We start from the raw sequence: 20,710 nt of genomic DNA on the forward strand, positions 1-20,710 counted from the left end.
TGACTAGAGCTTCTACACAATAAACGCCTCAAAGGAGTCTCTCTGAAAGCAGATATTCACTGAGAACCTGTTTAATGCACCCATAGGCCAAATGTAATAATGTAATACTGCTCTAATTCTAGAGTATTATGAATGTTACAAGTCAGTACCAAACCTAAAATTTTAAAGCTGTTTTGTAAAGATTTAAAAAAATAACTAAAATATTCACTACAATTTATTTTCATACAAAAAAATCTAGTTATGTTTTCAAAATTCCCATTGAAATACTTGATTGATAAAAACAAATGGCAATGGATCACCTTTACTTAAAGAGACTCTGTACTCAAAATAGTTATGCCATCCATATAAAAAAGCAGCAATTAAACATGTCAGCACTGGAATGGGGTGAAAGCTATATTTCAAAATTGCAGCACCAATGACTAGAGGGAGGCGGGGAATAACCTTAATGCTATGCATATAAAATGTATTTAGGGCCGACTACGAGTGGAGCGCAAAATAAAGCTTACGTGAGCGTGATATTTGTGTTCCACACAGTAATACCAGCACACAACAGTGCGCTTCCATAAGCTTCAATGGGAGCCTCATTCTGATGCCACAAGACACGGCTGGGAACCTAGCGCAGCAAAGGGGGTACGTCGCACAGCGATGGGCAACAAATATTAAATATATATGAATATGTATATACACATATTAACACATAAATATATATGTATATAAGCATATACATTTATATTTATAGAGCACACACAGTCCCCAAAGACTGCAATGTAAAGGCAATTTTCAATCCCATTTTTTTTAAATAAAAATGCTAATAGTTTTTTTATTTTTAAAACCCACACTAGACTAAAATTTGGGGGCAATCAAGGCACTTTTGGAAAATTAACCAGGGATCTGACCTCTGATTCCTTTTCAGAGAGCTAATTGCTACATGTAATGTAATTGGTTATTTATTGCCTGCCCATATACGCAATAAATTAGCACTTCCTCCTCAGTCTTTACCTTGCTTTGCTCCGGGTGGCTGCCCTAAATCTCTTTAACTAGCTAACCTCACACCAGAATCACATTCAAAAGTATATTAAATTAATCCACAGTGGAGGAATTTATATATTTATTTACTTATTAGTACTGCTTAGGTCCAGTTTCACATATTGCACATTTTTTTTAAATGATTAGCCCAGCAGTGGATGGTCCACTAATAATAATAACTGGGCTAATAATTTAAATAATAAAAAAAAATTGATTTAGTTGCTTTTTGGGATGTTGGGGTGGAGAGCGAAATTACATGGTGGGGGCAAGAAAATGTTTGCCCAGGGTCCAGTCAATATTAAAGACGGCCCTGACAATAGGTTAAAGAGACTGTAATGTCAAACTTTAATGATTCAGATTGAGCATGCATTTTTAAACAACTATTCGATTTACTTATATTATTTAATTCTCTTAGTATTCTTTGTTGAAAATCATACCTATGTAGGCTCAGGAGCAGCAATGCAATAATTGGAGATAACTGCTGATTGGTGGGTGCACATATGTGTTTTGTCATTGGCTCCAAAAATATCTGTTATGCTAGTTCTCAGTAGGTCATTGCTGCTCCTTCAACAAAAGTCTTCCTTCGGCATATGTGACACAGCCCTCTCGTGGCTCTCTTCCTACCTGTAATAAACTCCCTCCTTGACCCATTGCAATCCGGATTTCGTCCCCATCACTCCACAGAAACAGCAATTGTTAAGGTTACCAACGACCTACTTACAGCAAAATCAAAAGGCCACTTCTCTCTGCTTATTCTCCTTGATCTGTCTGCAGCCTTTGACACTGTTGACCACCCTCTCTTGCTCCAAACCTTCCAATCCTTTGGCATATGTGACACAGCCCTCTCGTGGCTCTCTTCCTACCTGTCAAACCGTACCTTTAGTGTAGCCTTCTCTGGTGCCTCCTCTGCCCCGTCACCACTTTCTGTCGGAGTACCGCAAGGCTCTGTCCTCGGTCCCCTTCTCTTCTCAATCTACACGTCATCACTAGGTTCCCTAATAAAGTCCCACGGTTTACAATATCATTTTTATGCCGATGACACCCAAATCTACTTCTCTGCACCAGACCTTTCTCCTTCCTTGCTAACCCGTGTCACTAACTGTCTTTCTCACATCTCCAACTGGATGTCCTCTCACTACCTCAAGCTAAATCTCTCCAAAACTGAGCTCCTTATTTTCCCCCCTTCTTCAAAACTCTCCACCCCCAATCTCTCTATAACTGTCGACAACTCCATCATTACCCCTACCCCGGCATGCCCGATCCCTCTGGGTCACATTTGACTCAGATCTTTCTTTCACTCCTCACATTCAGTCTTTGGCTAAAGCCTGCCGCTTCCACCTTAAAAACATCTCTAAAATTAGACACTTCCTTACACAAGACACAACTAAGATTTTAATCCACTCTCTCATCCTCTCCCGCCTCGATTACTGCAACTCTGTCCTCTCTGGTCTCCCCACCTACCACCTAGCTCCTTTACAATCCTTAATGAATGCCTCTGCCAGACTCATCTTCCTTACAAGTCGCTATTCATCTGCTGCACCTCTCTGCCAATCTCTTCACTGGCTTCCTCTTGTCTCTAGGATCAAACACAAAATTCTCACTCTGACATACAAAGCCCTCAACTGCACTGCTCCCCTCTATGTCTCAGACCTTGTCTCCAGATACTCCCCCGTCCCCTTCGCTCTGCTCACGACCTCCTACTCTCCTCCTCTCTTGTCACCTCATCACACCCCCATTTACAGGACTTCTCCAGACTGGCTCCCATCTTGTGGAACTCTCTGCCTTGCTCCACAAGACTCTACTGTTCAGGGATGCATACAACCTACGCTAACCTTTCTTTATACCAGTTCATCTCCTCCATTGCTATCCCCTGAACCCCCCTAGCATGTAAGCTTAAGAGTCCAGCTGTTTGTTGATCACCTTCTCAAGAGCTGACTACAACAGTGCAACTCTTGGCAGGGCCCTCTACCCATTTGATCCCTATAGCTGTTTTTTTTTTTGTACTCCACTTTTGTTAATAGCGCTGCGGAATCTGTTGGTGCTCTACAAATAACCAATAATAATAATAATAATATAATTGTTAAGTTGACAAAAATTGTTCTGAATCGTGAAAGAAAAGTGTTGAGTTTCATGTCCCTTTAATATAACACGAGTGTTTTCCTTACAGACTGAACAAAGAGGTAACTTGAATAAAGCATTACTGTAATGTTAAGAGGTGTGAATTGGCTATTGTATGTGTCAGTTTCGGGAGACCTCTCAGTTTCTATTTAAAAGAGGTACTAAACATATGAAAAGTCCTTTTCGGGAAGGTTTTTGGTTGAAAACTTGTTTGCGGGTTGCAGAGTTTTAACAAAAAAAATCATAGCTTAATAATTACTTAAGAAACTGGGCTACCAATTTGGTTGGAAGGAAAAAATAGATGTTTTTGGTAGCAAATTGCTGATAGATTTTGATTGAGGACTATAGCTCTTATTATTTTGTTTCTTCGGTTAAAAAGACCACAGTGTTTCTGCATAATTGTTTTAGACACTGATTTTGTTTTATGTTAGGATTCACTGATTTTAGTGATCAAAATAAGTTTTTTTATTGATAAAGAAGTGAATGTCTGTGTACAACTTGAAATCAAGGACTGATTGCTTAGTGGCTGATTAGCAGAACTCCCACTATTTTATTGGTGCACAGCAACAAGCCTCACAGGTATAAAAACAAAAGAACCTTCTCAGAACATGAACATCCTTAAATTTTTTTTACTGAAATGCATTTTAAAAATACCCTCATTTAAATTCAAGAAAGAACCAAAAAAAAAAGACTTATGTCCCTTTAACATCATCTGAAAAAATTCTAGTTGTATATACGAGAATTAGTCAATGACAGGCTATAAGGTCACACCATTTAAAGGGACATGAAAATCAAACATTTTCTTTCATGATTCAGATAGAGAACACAATTCAAAGACAATATTTTTTAATTCTATTGTCAAATTGGCTTTGTTCTCATGGTATACTTTTTGAAGCAGATACCTGGATAAGTAGCGTGCTCATGTCTGGAGCACTGTATGTCAACAAACATTGCTGCCTTCTAGTGTTCTTGTAAATGTATAACATTCTTATATATATGTATATAATCAGTGGTTGAAAATTATCCCAAAAAGCTACTAGTCGGAGGAAAAATCTTACTAGTATATTAGTACACTATAAATTTTGGAGCCACTAATTGCTAAACTTTAATACAAATTTTTGGGTCTAATAAAATGAATGTTTTTATCTAGACTCATTATAAAGAAAATAGGAGCATATAGTTGTGTATGTATTAATTTATTTAGTGTTTGCCCTGTTTAGGAATGAACTTTTGACTCCTGATTTGCAGCCTGTAGCCCTGTCTCTTTGGCATCAGAGGGCTTTAGCTTGTGCTGATGCTTTCAGAGACCTTTTGCCTGCACTGGTTGTGCTCATTAGCTTCACCTGCCTGCCAGATGCAGGCAAATACTTCATCAGCACTGCTTTAAAAGGCAGCCTCACAGACCAGTTTCTGCCCTGACATTGTGGTTCTACCAGTTTGTTAGTGCCTATGATCTTGCCTGGTTTCCTGTTTGTTTTTTCCTCTGGTTTCTGAATTTGGCTTGCCTCCTGAATACTCTCTTGGATTTCCCTTTTGTTTGATGAAAGATCGGACTGCTATTCTGGTATACCGAACTTGACCCTGTCTCCTGGTGACTTATTGGACTGCTCTCAGGTATCTGACTCTCAGCTTGTCTTCTGGCTATACTCTGATCACAAGCCTGTCACTGCTACCCATTATCCTGTGTCCCCATCCTGCCTTCTCTGGTATCCTGCTCCTGTACTCAAGTTCTGCAGAGGGCGCCTGCCAAGCACTGGTACCCTGTTTTAGTGCCTAGCCCTGCAGAGGGCGCATGCTAAGTTCCAATATCCAGCTACTGCAGTCAAACTCTGCAAAGGGTATCTGCTAGTGTCAGTCTCCAGCTACTGCACTCAAGCTCTACAGAGGGTGTCTTTCAAATTCATGTATCCAGTTACTGTATCCTAGCTCTACAGAGGGTATCTGCCAAGTGCCAGTCTAAAAGGGGTAGTTCCATTAAGAAACCCATACCACTGGCCCCTTTTAGTGCACAAGACAGCCTTAAAGGGATAGTTAACCCAAAAATTATTCTAAGTGATATATATAAAGTTTCAAGAGATCATTATTTACAAATGTAGCCCAAATTTGATAATATATAGCTTTTACAAGTAAAAGCATTTATTGTTCGTGCCTCTGCTGTCTTTTACTTTTAGCCTGCTTTTTAAGGCAGACTTCTCTTTACGCCATAACATCGCCAGATTACACATCTTTTAAGCTGAGCTCGGGTTAGTACAGTGATTCAGACCAATCCCAGGACAGCTGTTTCGTGGTTTTTGCCACTCATCAGCCGGGAGTAGGTTGAATAACTGCTGGGTAAAGTCTGCCTTAAAAAGCAGGCTAAAAGTAAAACAGTGAGTAATTGGGAACCTCATTTGCATATCTTACCCAGAATCCTTTGCTGCATTGGAAACAATGTATTCAGAGAGTTGCTGTGGGAAGTCTTCTGACTTGTCTAGATTTGTAAATGGGTTACACAATTAGTTATTTTCTCTACATTTTATTTATATATATATATATATATATATATATATATATATATATATATACACACACACATATTAAATATGTAAGTCAAGCAGAGTTTAAGATTACTGGTACAGTGCACCTCTTCACCCCACTACCACTTGTGCAGAGGGTCTGAACCATACAAATAAATATATAAACCTGTGTAAAGGGTCATACAATACTCCCAGCTGCCTTCTCCAGTGCCTGGGATACAGTTACACACACAGCATGGGGGAGGGGCATGACCTCATGCAAATCTTTCTGCCTTCCAGGAAGCTCACTCCCAAGCACCATGCATGCTGGGAATTAGAGTCCAGAATTGCAGAAAAACAAAACAGAGTAAAATACTGAACTACAAATTCCAGAATACTATATAACTCACTTTAAAATTGAGCTAAATTTTAAAAGAAAGTTTAAAAGAAAAAATGGACATTCAATTGAATTTGTACTCCTGGTGGAGAGGAAAATCCAGGGGAAGGCAAATGCCCCCCCCCCCCCCCTTGTGGACACCCATATGTATGACTAGAGCTTCTACACAATAAACGCCTCAAAGGAGTCTCTCTGAAAGCAGATATTCACTGAGAACCTGTTTAATGCACCCATAGGCCAAATGTAATAATGTAATACTGCTCTAATTCTAGAGTATTATGAATGTTACAAGTCAGTACCAAACCTAAAATTTTAAAGCTGTTTTGTAAAGATTTAAAAAAATAACTAAAATATTCACTACAATTTATTTTCATACAAAAAAATCTAGTTATGTTTTCAAAATTCCCATTGAAATACTTGATTGATAAAAACAAATGGCAATGGATCACCTTTACTTAAAGAGACTCTGTACTCAAAATAGTTATGCCATCCATATAAAAAAGCAGCAATTAAACATGTCAGCACTGGAATGGGGTGAAAGCTATATTTCAAAATTGCAGCACCAATGACTAGAGGGAGGCGGGGAATAACCTTAATGCTATGCATATAAAATGTATTTAGGGCCGACTACGAGTGGAGCGCAAAATAAAGCTTACGTGAGCGTGATATTTGTGTTCCACACAGTAATACCAGCACACAACAGTGCGCTTCCATAAGCTTCAATGGGAGCCTCATTCTGATGCCACAAGACACGGCTGGGAACCTAGCGCAGCAAAGGGGGTACGTCGCACAGCGATGGGCAACAAATATTAAATATATATGAATATGTATATACACATATTAACACATAAATATATATGTATATAAGCATATACATTTATATTTATAGAGCACACACAGTCCCCAAAGACTGCAATGTAAAGGCAATTTTCAATCCCATTTTTTTTAAATAAAAATGCTAATAGTTTTTTTATTTTTAAAACCCACACTAGACTAAAATTTGGGGGCAATCAAGGCACTTTTGGAAAATTAACCAGGGATCTGACCTCTGATTCCTTTTCAGAGAGCTAATTGCTACATGTAATGTAATTGGTTATTTATTGCCTGCCCATATACGCAATAAATTAGCACTGTACTTTTAATCTAGACCTTAGTGTTTAATGTCCCTTTAAGGATCATGTTGGTGGTGTCTCACTGATGTTTCGGTGGGGCCATGGAGGGAGGGAATGAGGGCATGACCAGGTCATGGGTAGGTTAAGGTTATGTGCATGAGTAGGACATGACATAGGCATAACAGAGGCTGTCCTGGTGGGAGCTGGACCATCATTAAATTTGCCCTGGCTGAGAAGCTGCGAGTGGATAGTAGCCATGTCTGTTAGTGTGCATTATCAGGACATATCTATAAGCCAATGGGCACTTAAAAGAAGTAACTATCAGCCAATGAGCAGCAGCAGGAAGTACATAGCTGATACAGCTGTAAAAATGTTTTACTTCCTCTTGTATTTAACAATAAAAAATGCTTGTCATATGATTGACTGCAGTGTCCCTTTAAGATATATAGTAAAGATTTTAGTTTCTAAGTCTCATTGAAAAAAGCTAAGCTAAATGTAAAAATAAAATTACATGAATACCCTTGGAGCTGAAAATTGTATTATGGGGATTAACAATAAAAAGTTTAATTTCAGAAAAACAGAAAAATATATTTTGTCACTGTTGATTTAGCCACATCATATACAATATAAATATTTTTCTGGTAAAGCAATGAATTGTTGCATTCTTTAAGTGAATTCTATTTAATACCCATGTGTGCATTAAAATGTTTAGAGTAACTGGCGCTTGGAGAAAGGTTATGCCAGTTCTAGTTTTCCATACTACTATAAAAGAGGAAGGTGGTGTGTGTGCCATATGTTACAGATTACAGGCTTGGGAGTGAAAAACATACATGCCTACAAGACATCTACTGTGACAATTCCTTTCCGGATTTGCCTGTAACTGCTTTTACTGCCTTTTTTCCAGGAGTTACTGTAAAATGTGTAAAACACTGCATAGGTCCTACGTTATGTTTCTCCTAAAGGCAACCTTGCTTTGGCTGAGAGCGGGGTAAAAAAATGGTTTAAAGAGAAGGTTAAATTTAAATTTAAATTTGCAATAATTTTACTTAATGGGGCAGTAAATACCTTGAGATGTTTATATAAAATGTTTAGTTATGTACAATGAATCAACTTTGCCATATATTTTCATTATTTATTTTGTGGCCTTTTCGTGTATTTTATCACTGAAAATTGAGCAGAACCTGAAATGCACCAGGTGACTTCCCAAGGCTATAACTCTGCTACATATCTGTCCCTAATTGGCTTTACCAGATAACAACTGCAATTCAGAGTACTTCATACTAACATTATGACAGTGGTTAGCCTTGTCTGTGGACTAAAGCCCAGATTGCTTCCTCCAAATAAGGCAAATGATTTTGGCTATTGAAAAATAATTGCAGTAACACATTAAGTTGTTTAAAAAAAAATTAGACTTGGTTGATATGTTATTTTGTAGCAATACAAAAGAAATGTCTTGTAATTACAATGTGTCTACTATTCATTTAAACACCATGGGCTAGATTACAAGTGGAGTGCTAAATTATTGCGCTCCTGCAAATGTGCAAATTTGCTCGTTCGCTGGAGCGCAATAATTAACCAGCCATTACAAGTAGCTGGTAATTGCTACCGCGAGGTCGTGGTAGCAAATAGCGCTACAAAAATGAACCAAAGATTAGATCTCTGGTTAATTTTCTAAAAGTGCCACATATGCCCTCAAAATAGAGGGCATTAACTACAATAGATCACTTGGGGAAATTGGCAAGGTTGCTATAGAATCTATTCTCCAATTGTTATTTTAAATAAGGCTTAGAATGTTCTTATTTTACATATTCTGAATTTGCCACAGGTATACTGTTTATATATAAACGGTTTTCACACTTTTGATTCACAATCCTTTAAAGTTTAAAGGATTGTGCTGTTTCAAGTGAGTGCTTGGGAATAAGTTTTCTGTTGTCTGTCAATATCTAATTTCCAAGGAATCACTTGGATCTGGGCCATAACATTAGTAAGAACTTCTTATATTCTAGATGTGCAGGACTTGGGATAAGACTATAATAGGCTGACAGAGCAGACATTTCATGCTTCCTTGACTATGAAGGTAGGTAGTTCAGCTCATTAATAATACATAGATTTGAAACATTTCTCTTTCTTGCCTTTATGTTTGTGTTATGTTAGCCTTAATGTTTTCAAATCTCCAAAAGAAAGAATATAGATCTTACGTGGAAAGCATAAAGATAAGTAAAAGACTAAGTTCTTACCAAGAGGGAAAAACACAAAAAGTATACAGATGACTACATGGCAATGCATAACATTTTAAAGGGACATTGTAATAATATATATATATATATATATATATATATATACTCTAATTTATCAGATCATGTCATGTTTGCATTAGTGACTCTAGCATACTATGGGCTAGATTACAAGTGGAACGATATTTATCGGTCCTGCTTGCGCGCTAACTGCATTTGACTTTGGCTTTTTGCGAATGTCAGGTACCTTGTGTATTACATGTTGAAAGTAAAAGATTTAGCTCACACACAGTTATAATATTGCAACCGTGTTAACCTGATCACATTTTCTCAAGTGCTCTAACCCAACATAAAATATTAATATTTCACATTCCAATATTATCTATTTATTGATAAATACATATTTATATATACAGTATATATATGATAGTATTTTGGTAAAAAAAAAAAAATATATATATATACTGTATGTATTTTGGTAATATATATATGTATATATATATATATATAAATATATATATATATATATATATATATATATATATATATATATATATATATAGGTTTCTTCTTCAATCAGGGACTGCTCTCACTGGGTTTAGGTAAAATAATAATGATTTAATACGTGGTAACGTTTCGGGGTTCGCAGACCCCTTCCTCAGACCAAACAATGTGCAAGTGAAAATAGTGACTTTTAAACATATTAAGCCCCACCCATCAAACAGTTCAAAGTATTGCGCCAAAATGTGTTACCATGGCAACAACACAGTTGCCTGGATACAGACATATGTTAAAAGACATAAACATATCAAATGCAAAGTGCATCCCCATCACAACAAAATAAATATTAATATCTAGTGTGAACAGAATAGTGTGTCTAAATATCATTCAACTATAATAAATATCTAGTATATCATTCTATTAAACCCTATACATATCATAGATAAAGGGTAATGATGTTTCACATGACTGCATTCAACTGTGTCAATTTAGCTTACAGACTCGAGTACAACATATAACAAAGGAGTGTAGGGGCAGAGACAGGAAAGGCATAGTACCTGTTGTATGTATTTGTGTCAACATTGTGCATCTAATTATTGCCCACATCCACATGGCCTAAACATGTCGAATGATTGGCATTGTTTCTTATGAACCCAGGAACTATGGGTGAGTAGTATTAACTAATCTTGATACTATACTATGATCTGGGTGTTTGGACCAGGGTGGATTCCATGCCATAATGGGTTCCACGCTAGGTCTGACCCAGTAACTCTCATAGAGCTGATATAGCATGATCTTGGTTTGGCCTATGAGGATTGGGACTTATGTGATGCCCATAACAGCACTGATGATGATCCAAAGGGGTACCACCCTAGATATGATATAAGTATACCGCTGACTTAGGTGCTTTCACTCGCTTTGAATCAGTGTTGGTTCATCTATGAGACCATGAACCACATCTGACTCTGATACGTCTCCAAACTTTTGACTGACACTATATTTCAAATTGTGACCTTGATTGTCATTTGTAAACAGTAGACCAATGATCTATACAAAAATCTTTGAGGTCTTACTGGAAGAGTCATTCGTACTCTGACACAAGGTCTGCTTTTATACCATGATTGTCATTTGTTAGCTGACAAACCTATGATTTATATGATGAATTTTATATATATTGTCTTACATATTTTTTATATATTCTGTTATAGCTCTTGATTTATAATATCACATATATGTGCATACATGATAACTACATATAATAGCTAAACATGTTTTATACAATCTGCTATAGCTTTTGATTTATATTATCACTTATATGTTCATATATGATAAATAGAACTATGATGGGTTAGCATTCCATAGTACGACATATACATACACACATTGTACTACAATACATATACTATAAGTCACTCATCATAATTCTAATTGCCAGCCACTATATCATATACCTTTAATAACGGTAGCTTTTAATTTAAGAGAATATGGTTATATATTTTCTTGATATATACACCATTGGGATAGCAGAAGCAGGTAGACGAACCCCTTGTTCCTATTAGTTTGGTGCATTGTCACATTGATTTATAGCGTTGAATAGTCCCCCTCTCTCATACACTAATTACATATCTCAGAATCACATATATGGGCACCTTACAACAGTCTTAACTTCTGACCCCATGTATCAAGCATAAATATACTACATTCCGGCGCTCCGTATATGTGGCTTACTTCACAGCTATATGCTAATTAGACATGTGCTTGGGATTCACCAGAAGCCACGCACATGTTGGCTCTGCAAAAATTGTGCCCGATCCGTTACCACACAAGAGATGGAGGTTGCTTAGCAGTGGATCAACCAGTTATGTTTCCACTGGTTATATCCCCTACTACTCTGAAATGTAAGCTCTATACTTTGATGAATCTGTGTAATGGTATAATTATTAGCAGACACAGTGTATACTATGTGATTTATGGACACAGTGTCGCTTTGTTACAGTTTCCGTAACTTTTGAAACATATTTATGAGACATGAGGATCTGCCACATTAATAGGGCAATAATTAGATGCACAATGTTGACACAAATACATACACCAGGTACTATGCCTTTCCTGTCTCTGCCCCTACACTCGCTTGTTATAGGTTGTACTGTGTCTGTAAGCTAAATTGACACAGTTGAATGCAGTCATGTGAAACATCATTACCCTTTATCAATGATATGTATAGGGTTTAATAGAATGATATACTAGATATTTATTATAGTTGAATGATATTTAGACACACTATTCTGTTCACACTAGATATTAATATTTATTTTGTTGTGATGGGGATGCACTTTGCATTTGATATGTTTATGTTTTTTAACATATGTCTGTATCCAGGCAACTGTGTTGTTGCCATGGTAACACATTTTGGCGTAATTCTTTGAACTGTTTGATGGGTGGGGCTTAATATGTTTAAAAGTCACTATTTTCACTTGCACATTGTTTGGTCTGAGGAAGGGGTCTGCGAACATCGAAACGTTACCACATATTATATAATTATTAATGTACCTAAACCCAGCGAGTGCAGTCCCTGATTGAAGAAACCTATTGATACATTGACTTTGCACCCTGGTTGATGACTCAGCTGAATTGTGAGTGCAGATACACATGGGAGATATATATATATATAAGTTTGTTTGACAATGCATTCACCAATCCAAAGTACGAATACCGGGGTGCTGAGTAAACTGATATATCAATTCCACTCCATTCACTCCAGAATAGACACTGCATTCACCGGCTTTGTTTAGTATAATAATACCTCACTTTTAATAAAGTTGCATTAAGAAGACATATTCCCCAAACGTTTCGGTACCAACGGGTACCTTGTTCACTGGGACACCAAGTGTGAAAAAGCGTTATATCTACAAACATACCCCCCACCTCTGTTTAAACCATATGTGTCAATTGCAATTGCAAGCAAATACCGCTAAAGTTCTCTACCATACTACTATAGACACAATGACAACAGTGAATTTGTTCAATAAGGATCGATATACTGTATTATACTTTTTTAACCTGTATAGAATAATGTGCAATAGTGATAATATGTTTTTTAAATTGTGCTTAGGTTTAGCACGATCGCCAGAGATAATGAGAGGAGCAACTGATCGTGGTTGTTGTACTGGTGACGTACACGATACATAACACGCAAACACAGGCTATGCTAATTAGCCTTGCGGTTTTGTTGTAAGTGGGTGGATGCAACCCCACAGCGGATCCCTGCTCATTGGCTCTGCTGACCGGAAATAGATGACACATATGTTTAAATAGAGGTGGGGGGTGTTTGTAGATATAACGCTTTTTCACACTTGGTGTCCCAGTGAACAAGGTACCTGGTTGGTAAGGAAACGTTTGGGGAATATGCCTTCTTAATGCAACTTTAATAAAAGTGACGTTCTATTATTCTAAACAAAGCCGGTGAGTGCAGTGTCTATTCTGGAGTGAATGGAGTGGAATATAAATAAAATAAAATAAAAATATATATATACAGTATATATAGGTATAGATGCATACAGATATATATATATAAATACAAAGAATATAAGAATATATTCACCTATGTGAAGAACATTGGAATGAGAAATAATTTACACTAAAACACAGTATAACACTTTATTGAATATGAATATTGCATAAATATGTTTTTTATGTTTTCAACTACTTGACTGGAAAGGGCTCCAATGCATTTATATATATGTGTGTGTGTATATATATATATATATATATATATATATATACACATATATTTATGTGTTTACATGTCTGTAAATACATATATACACATATAAATACATAAATAAATAAATAAGTACACACATATATACATATACAGTATTTGAATACATACATACAGGGAGTGCAGAATTATTAGGCAAATGAGTATTTTGACCACATCATCCTCTTTATGCATGTTGTCTTACTCCAAGCTGTATAGGCGTAAAAGCCTACTACCAATTAAGCATATTAGGTGATGTGCATCTCTGTAATGAGAAGGAGTGTGGTCTAATGACATCAACACCCTATATCAGGTGTGCATAATTATTAGGCAACTTCCTTTCCTTTGGCAAAATGGGTCAAAAGAAGGACTTGACAGGCTCAGAAAAGTCAAAAATAGTGAGATATCTTGCAGAGGGATGCAGCACTCTTAAAATTGCAAAGCTTCTGAAGCGTGATCATCGAACAATCAAGCGTTTCATTCAAAATAGTCAACAGGGTCGCAAGAAGCGTGTGGAAAAACCAAGGAGCAAAATAACTGCCCATGAACTGAGAAAAGTCAAGCGTGCAGCTGCCAAGATGCCACTTGCCACCAGTTTGGCCATATTTCAGAGCTGCAACATCACTGGAGTGCCCAAAAGCACAAGGTGTGCAATACTCAGAGACATGGCCAAGGTAAGAAAGGCTGAAAGACGACCACCACTGAACAAGACACACAAGCTGAAACGTCAAGACTGGGCCAAGAAATATCTCAAGACTGATTTTTCTAAGGTTTTATGGACTGATGAAATGAGAGTGAGTCTTGATGGGCCAGATGGATGGGCCCGTGGCTGGATTGGTAAAGGGCAGAGAGCTCCAGTCCGACTCAGACGCCAGCAAGGTGGAGGTGGAGTACTGGTTTGGGCTGGTATCATCAAAGATGAGCTTGTGGGGCCTTTTCGGGTTGAGGATGGAGTCAAGCTCAACTCCCAGTCCTACTGCCAGTTTCTGGAAGACACCTTCTTCAAGCAGTGGTACAGGAAGAAGTCTGCATCCTTCAAGAAAAACATGATTTTCATGCAGGACAATGCTCCATCACACACGTCCAAGTACTCCACAGCGTGGCTGGCAAGAAAGGGTATAAAAGAAGAAAATTTAATGACATGGCCTCCTTGTTCACCTGATCTGAACCCCATTGAGAACCTGTGGTCCATCATCAAATGTGAGATTTACAAGGAGGGAAAACAGTACACCTCTCTGAACAGTGTCTGGGAGGCTGTGGTTGCTGCTGCACGCAATGTTGATGGTGAACAGATCAAAACACTGACAGAATCCATGGATGGCAGGCTTTTGAGTGTCCTTGCAAAGAAAGGTGGCTATTGGTCACTGATTTGTTTTTGTTTTGTTTTTGAATGTCAGAAATGTATATTTGTGAATGTTGAGATGTTATATTGGTATCACTGGTAAAAATAAATAATTGAAATGGGTATATATTTGTTTTTTGTTAAGTTGCCTAATAATTATGCACAGTAATAGTCACCTGCACACACAGATATCCCCCTAAAATAGCTAAAACTAAAAACAAACTAAAAACTACTTCCAAAACTATTCAGCTTTGATATTAATGAGTTTTTTGGGTTCATTGAGAACATGGTTGTTGTTCAATAATAAAATTAATCCTCAAAAATACAACTTGCCTAATAATTCTGCACTCCCTGTATACATTTTAGACATGTATATGTATTTACCTCTATGTTAAAGCTCTTTGCAGTCCATTTTTTTCTGTATTTTGTGCAACTTTTTATACAAGCATAACAGTTAACCAGAGCTCTGATGTTTCGATATCCCGACGCGCGTTAAGTTCAGTTGCACTTTAGTGACCACGTTTACTTTCAACTTATAATATGTGTGCTACTTCTGATGTGCGCAAATAGCCGCAATAAACCTGATATCGCTTGCGCACCACTTGTAATCTGGCCCTATGTGTTTAATTCCTACAAAGAGGTCACAAACATGAGTAAAATAGTGTTCTTGAGCCACAAGCAGGATACAGCCTATAAGCCAATCAAGAATTGCAGTCTATCGTCAGATGTTTTCTGCTTGGGAGCTACAAGACTTTTGGTTCCAAAGCAAGACTTTACCTATGAGTTTAAACTCTTTCCGGGAGTTAAACACATAGTAAGATTAACCCATTAATGCAAAAATTATGTGTTCTAATAAATTTGAGCATTAGAATTTCCCTTTAAGGAATGGCTTAAAACCACAGAAATACGGAAACATCATACTAATATGCTGTGTTTTTTGTTACTATTCATTTATATGTGAACAAGGTCATCACCAAGAGGCAGCAAAGTAATTAAGGGGAAAAATTCTAGCCATTTTGTTAATGTGATATTTCACTTTTTAATGTCAATGGTATTGTGACCAAGAATTTGGACATGGGGTCAATCCAACAGAAAATGATCTCTCTCAGTGATGCAGTGACCTTCTTCATAATCACAAATGCTGACCTCAACAGACATTTATCTCATGGATAAAAATTCTAATCATATTGGAAATAAGTAAACAATTCTAAATAGAAATGTCTTCCAGTTGATATATACATGTAAAGAAGAGATTGACAGGTACTTTAGCTGTAACACATCCATATGAAACCTAATTACAGTTTTTAACTTTTTATTTAAAAAAAGAAGAGGCATATGCAAGGTCTACAAGGTCTACTTTACACATTCAGCCAGTGCACACCATTTAATTATTACACATAGGTATAGCACCTCAATGCATAGCAGTGGGTACATAGAAAGTGCATAAAATAAAGCAGACATACAAAGCAGAAACTTCCAACACTACAATTTCTTTTAAAATATAAAATGACTGATCTGAAGTTTTGAAAAAAACTAATAGACATTCTGCATCTCCAAGTCTGAGGCCATCAGGAAACTGTGCATATGACTCAATTACAATGGTTAACGAAATAGTATAAATGGTATAAAAAGAAAACTATTCCAACTGTCTTTATTTCCATTCCTTGGAACCAATAAGCAGCAGTGGCGTCATAGGAGAAACTGTATTAGCTTCCTGTTGACTGAGCACAGAAGCCACATTTGAAAATCCATAAGGAAACTGTATTGACTAAATCAGCTAACAAATTAACCATTATTAGAATCAGACACACCAATGGACATGCAGATTAGATAGATATAGATAGACATACAGATAGATAGATAGATAGATAGATAGATAGATAGATAGATAAATGATAGATAGATAGATAATATATAGATAGATAGACAGATAGATAGATGATAGATAGATAGATAGATAGATAAATAATAAATAGATAGATTATTGCTATTTTTGCACTTAGTAAAAAAAAACAATATATAAACAAACAAATCCAGTTAGGGTGCTAAGGTTACACTAAAAATTAAAAGAAAATCAATACAAAGTATTTACATTTGTATGTATTAAAAAAAGAACACACAATTTCACAAAATGTAACAAACAATTCCCTTTACTTAATTGTTCCATTAAAATGAGAATTAAAATAAAAATAAAATGCTTTTCTTAAAAAGGTTTAACAAGATGTTATAGTCATTTTTGGGTAAAGATTGTCTATAGACCTAGAACACTGTAATGATTAATAAGGCATAGCTTTCAGTGCTAAACTTATTAAAGTTAATTTACAAAATAATAACACTTTCTACTACATAAAGGTTTATCTTCAAAATGTAATTCTCAATTTTTAGAAAACTCCCTGTCCCATGAAAAGGTGACATACTTGTCAGAACACATAATATGAAAAAGGTGAATAGACTTCACATAAGTAATAATGGAGGAGATTATGTAACATGATAATTTAGTTAGTTACTTTGAATATGTTACACCAATTTAAGCTAGTTCAAAATATTACATAGTATGTTTAGGATGCTCAGCACTAAACCATGCCAGGAAACATCCATTGAACAGCTATGGACCATTGCATAGGTTAATATTTTTTCTTCTAAAATAAAAAATAGAATTGTGAGGAAATATTTTCTGACAAGATGTAATACTTGGCTTACCTCTCCCCTAGGTCTTGCTAGCATTGCTTCTTGAAAACAGAGAAAAGTTAATATTAAGTAGCTGACAAACATTATGATCAAGTCACTGTCAGAACTATCCTGGAGGAAAATATCCGTGTGCCAAGTAGTAGGAGCTAACAGATGCACTTGCGCTTCTCTGAGCAGAACAGTGGAGTAAGGCAGTGCTGCTAGGCACTAAGCTCCGTCTCTCAGTGCAAGCTCTTTCACTACAAGAAGCTTTGCTTTCAGAAACTGTTCTAAAGACAAGTGGAAAGCTGATCCCCTCATGTAATGACTTCTCACTGCTAGGGGAGGGGGAAGCAGACAGCAATAAGCTAGGGGCTGTAGCCTGCAGTTCATATAAAGCAAAGAAGGGGAGGTACAGAAGTGGTCCATGCCAAGATATGCATCTGCTCTGGTTATAAGGTAACTTTTGAGAGCACAAAGATATTTTATCAATGTCTTATTGTCAAAGAGCAATAACAGCAAACATTATTATATAAATGTTGTACATGATTTGTAGGCACTGATAGAAATTCTCTTAGAAAAGTCCTGCTTACTTAACAAAAACATATCTTTTAATGCAATTCAGAGGCCAAACATAAACAGACTGTAAAATTTAAAATGTAATCCCCATAAAGGGCCAGATTACGAGTGGAGTGCAAAATTGCAATTTCGCGAGCGTGATATTTGCGCTCCACTCAGTAACACAACACACGCAAATGTGTACTGGTATTACAAGGTGAGTGCAATGGGAGTGTGACCTCACGTTCACATTGCATGAAAGCTTTGTGTTCATGAAAGTGCGCTTCCACAAAACTCTAATGGAGTCTCATTTTGATGCTGATAGACATTACACAGAAACTAGCACAGCGAAGCAGGTAAGTCGCGCAGCGTTGGGCAACATATTTAAAATATATATGAATATATAAATATATATTAACAGTTTAAACACAGTTCCCATAGACATCAATGTAAAGGCACTTTTCAGTGCCGTTTTTTTTTCTAACACCCCACCATCTCCTAACTTTAACCCCTTATAAATGCTTTGTGCAGTTTTTTTTTAAAAAAAGATGCTCATAATATTTAACAAAATGAACACCTGATCTCTGGTTAATGAATTTGAGCTCTCAGTGGCATTAACCAGCCACTTGTAATGGCTATTTATTTAACATGCGCCCATAAACTGGCAAAATCACAGAGATCACCTAAGCATAATAAGTAATAATAAAAATTGCTGTACTCACTAAATGCACTTTTTCTCACTATTGGCTTCTACCTAATAAAATATTCATAAAGATAGACCTACAGACTTTGAAAAATATTTAATATTGTGCACTACTTTATACCCGTCAACATCACAGGAGTAATTACATAACAATTCACTAACAGAAGAATGTATGATGTTTATTAAAGAGGACCTTTCTACCTTACAACATCAAACATTGTCCCTATTTCCATAAATTAAAAGGTCTATGTGAAAACAGCTTATGGCAGATCAAGTAAGTTTTGGCTGTCCTTTCTAAGGCAATCTAATCTATAATAGGAAAATCAGGTTAACACAAGGAATACTGTAAGAAGCCATTTATTCCTATATATTCACATAATAGATGAATAAAAAAAAAAACAGAATTTATGCTTACCTGATAAATTACTTTCTCCAACGGTGTGTCCGGTCCACGGCGTCATCCTTACTTGTGGGATATTCTCTTCCCCAACAGGAAATGGCAAAGAGTCCCAGCAAAGCTGGTCACATGATCCCTCCTAGGCTCCGCCTACCCCAGTCATTCGACCGACGGACAGGAGGAAATATGCATAGGAGAAACCATATGATACCGTGGTGACTGTAGTTAGAGAAAATAATTCATCAGACCTGATTAAAAAAACCAGGGCGGGCCGTGGACCGGACACACCGTTGGAGAAAGTAATTTATCAGGTAAGCATAAATTCTGTTTTCTCCAACATAGGTGTGTCCGGTCCACGGCGTCATCCTTACTTGTGGGAACCAATACCAAAGCTTTAGGACACGGATGAAGGGAGGGAGCAAATCAGGTCACCTAAACGGAAGGCACCACAGCTTGCAAAACCTTTCTCCCAAAAATAGCCTCCGAAGAAGCAAAAGTATCAAATTTGTAAAATTTGGCAAAAGTGTGCAGAGAAGACCAAGTCGCTGCCTTACATATCTGGTCAACAGAAGCCTCGTTCTTGAAGGCCCATGTGGAAGCCACAGCCCTAGTGGAGTGAGCTGTGATTCTTTCAGGAGGCTGCCATCCGGCAGTCTCATAAGCCAATCGGATAATGCTTTTAAGCCAAAAGGAAAGAGAGGTAGAAGTTGCTTTTTGACCTCTCCTTTTACCAGAATAAACACCAAAAAACTCTTAACCATCTCCGTGGAGATGTTGCCTGTGCAACGGCAAAGAGAATGACTGGGGTAGGCGGAGCCTAGGAGGGATCATGTGACCAGCTTTGCTGGGACTCTTTGCCATTTCCTGTTGGGGAAGAGAATATCCCACAAGTAAGGATGACGCCGTGGACCGGACACACCTATGTTGGAGAAAACTTCTATCTGTGCTTAATGCACTTCCTATATGCTTGTGTCATTCTCAGTTACAGATGTAGACCATAGAGCCATTTGTGTATGTAGAGCTGTTTATGTATGTATTCATGACACAGATAGGATAATGTACAACCTTATAGACACAAATGGGTAAACATAGGCATCAATGTATGCACTACATGGAATAATATGGTAACTGTCAGTTAAAAGTAGTGGTGTGTTTACTTTTGTGTGTCAGGAAATCTGCTGCCCCAAAAATGTTTACCTTGCAAATTTCCTATAACCAAAAGGGAAGGGACAAGTGCAAGGGATATGCACCCCCACTAGATAAGAAAAAAAATATTACTAGAATGATAATAAAACAACATATTAAATAAATGTCTCTTAAGCACATTCTATTAAACCAATGCTCATGTTTGTATTGTCCAATCAGCAGCCACAATTGGATCCTCTATTGTTGTTGATTTG

The 20,710-nt window shown here is 36.9% G+C and overlaps 1 protein-coding gene across 2 annotated transcripts in view; it reads right to left on the reverse strand.

Moving 5' to 3' along the window:
* THSD4 (thrombospondin type 1 domain containing 4) overlaps positions 1 to 20,710 on the reverse strand; it is a 1,326,695-nt gene that overhangs the window by 311,534 nt on the left and 994,451 nt on the right. Inside the window, exon 1 of one of the 2 annotated variants that reach the window (XM_053717543.1) lies at positions 17,686 to 17,931. The exons of the other annotated variant lie outside the window; for it this stretch is intronic. Coding sequence (XP_053573518.1) covers positions 17,686 to 17,757 — 72 coding nt within the window. The 5' untranslated portion in view covers positions 17,758 to 17,931. Of the gene's footprint in view, positions 1 to 17,685; positions 17,932 to 20,710 lie in introns of those variants that run through there. 2 annotated transcript variants of the gene reach the window in all.

This window comes from Bombina bombina, chromosome 6, assembly GCF_027579735.1.
Source record: "Bombina bombina isolate aBomBom1 chromosome 6, aBomBom1.pri, whole genome shotgun sequence".
Taxonomy (NCBI): domain Eukaryota; kingdom Metazoa; phylum Chordata; class Amphibia; order Anura; family Bombinatoridae; genus Bombina; species Bombina bombina.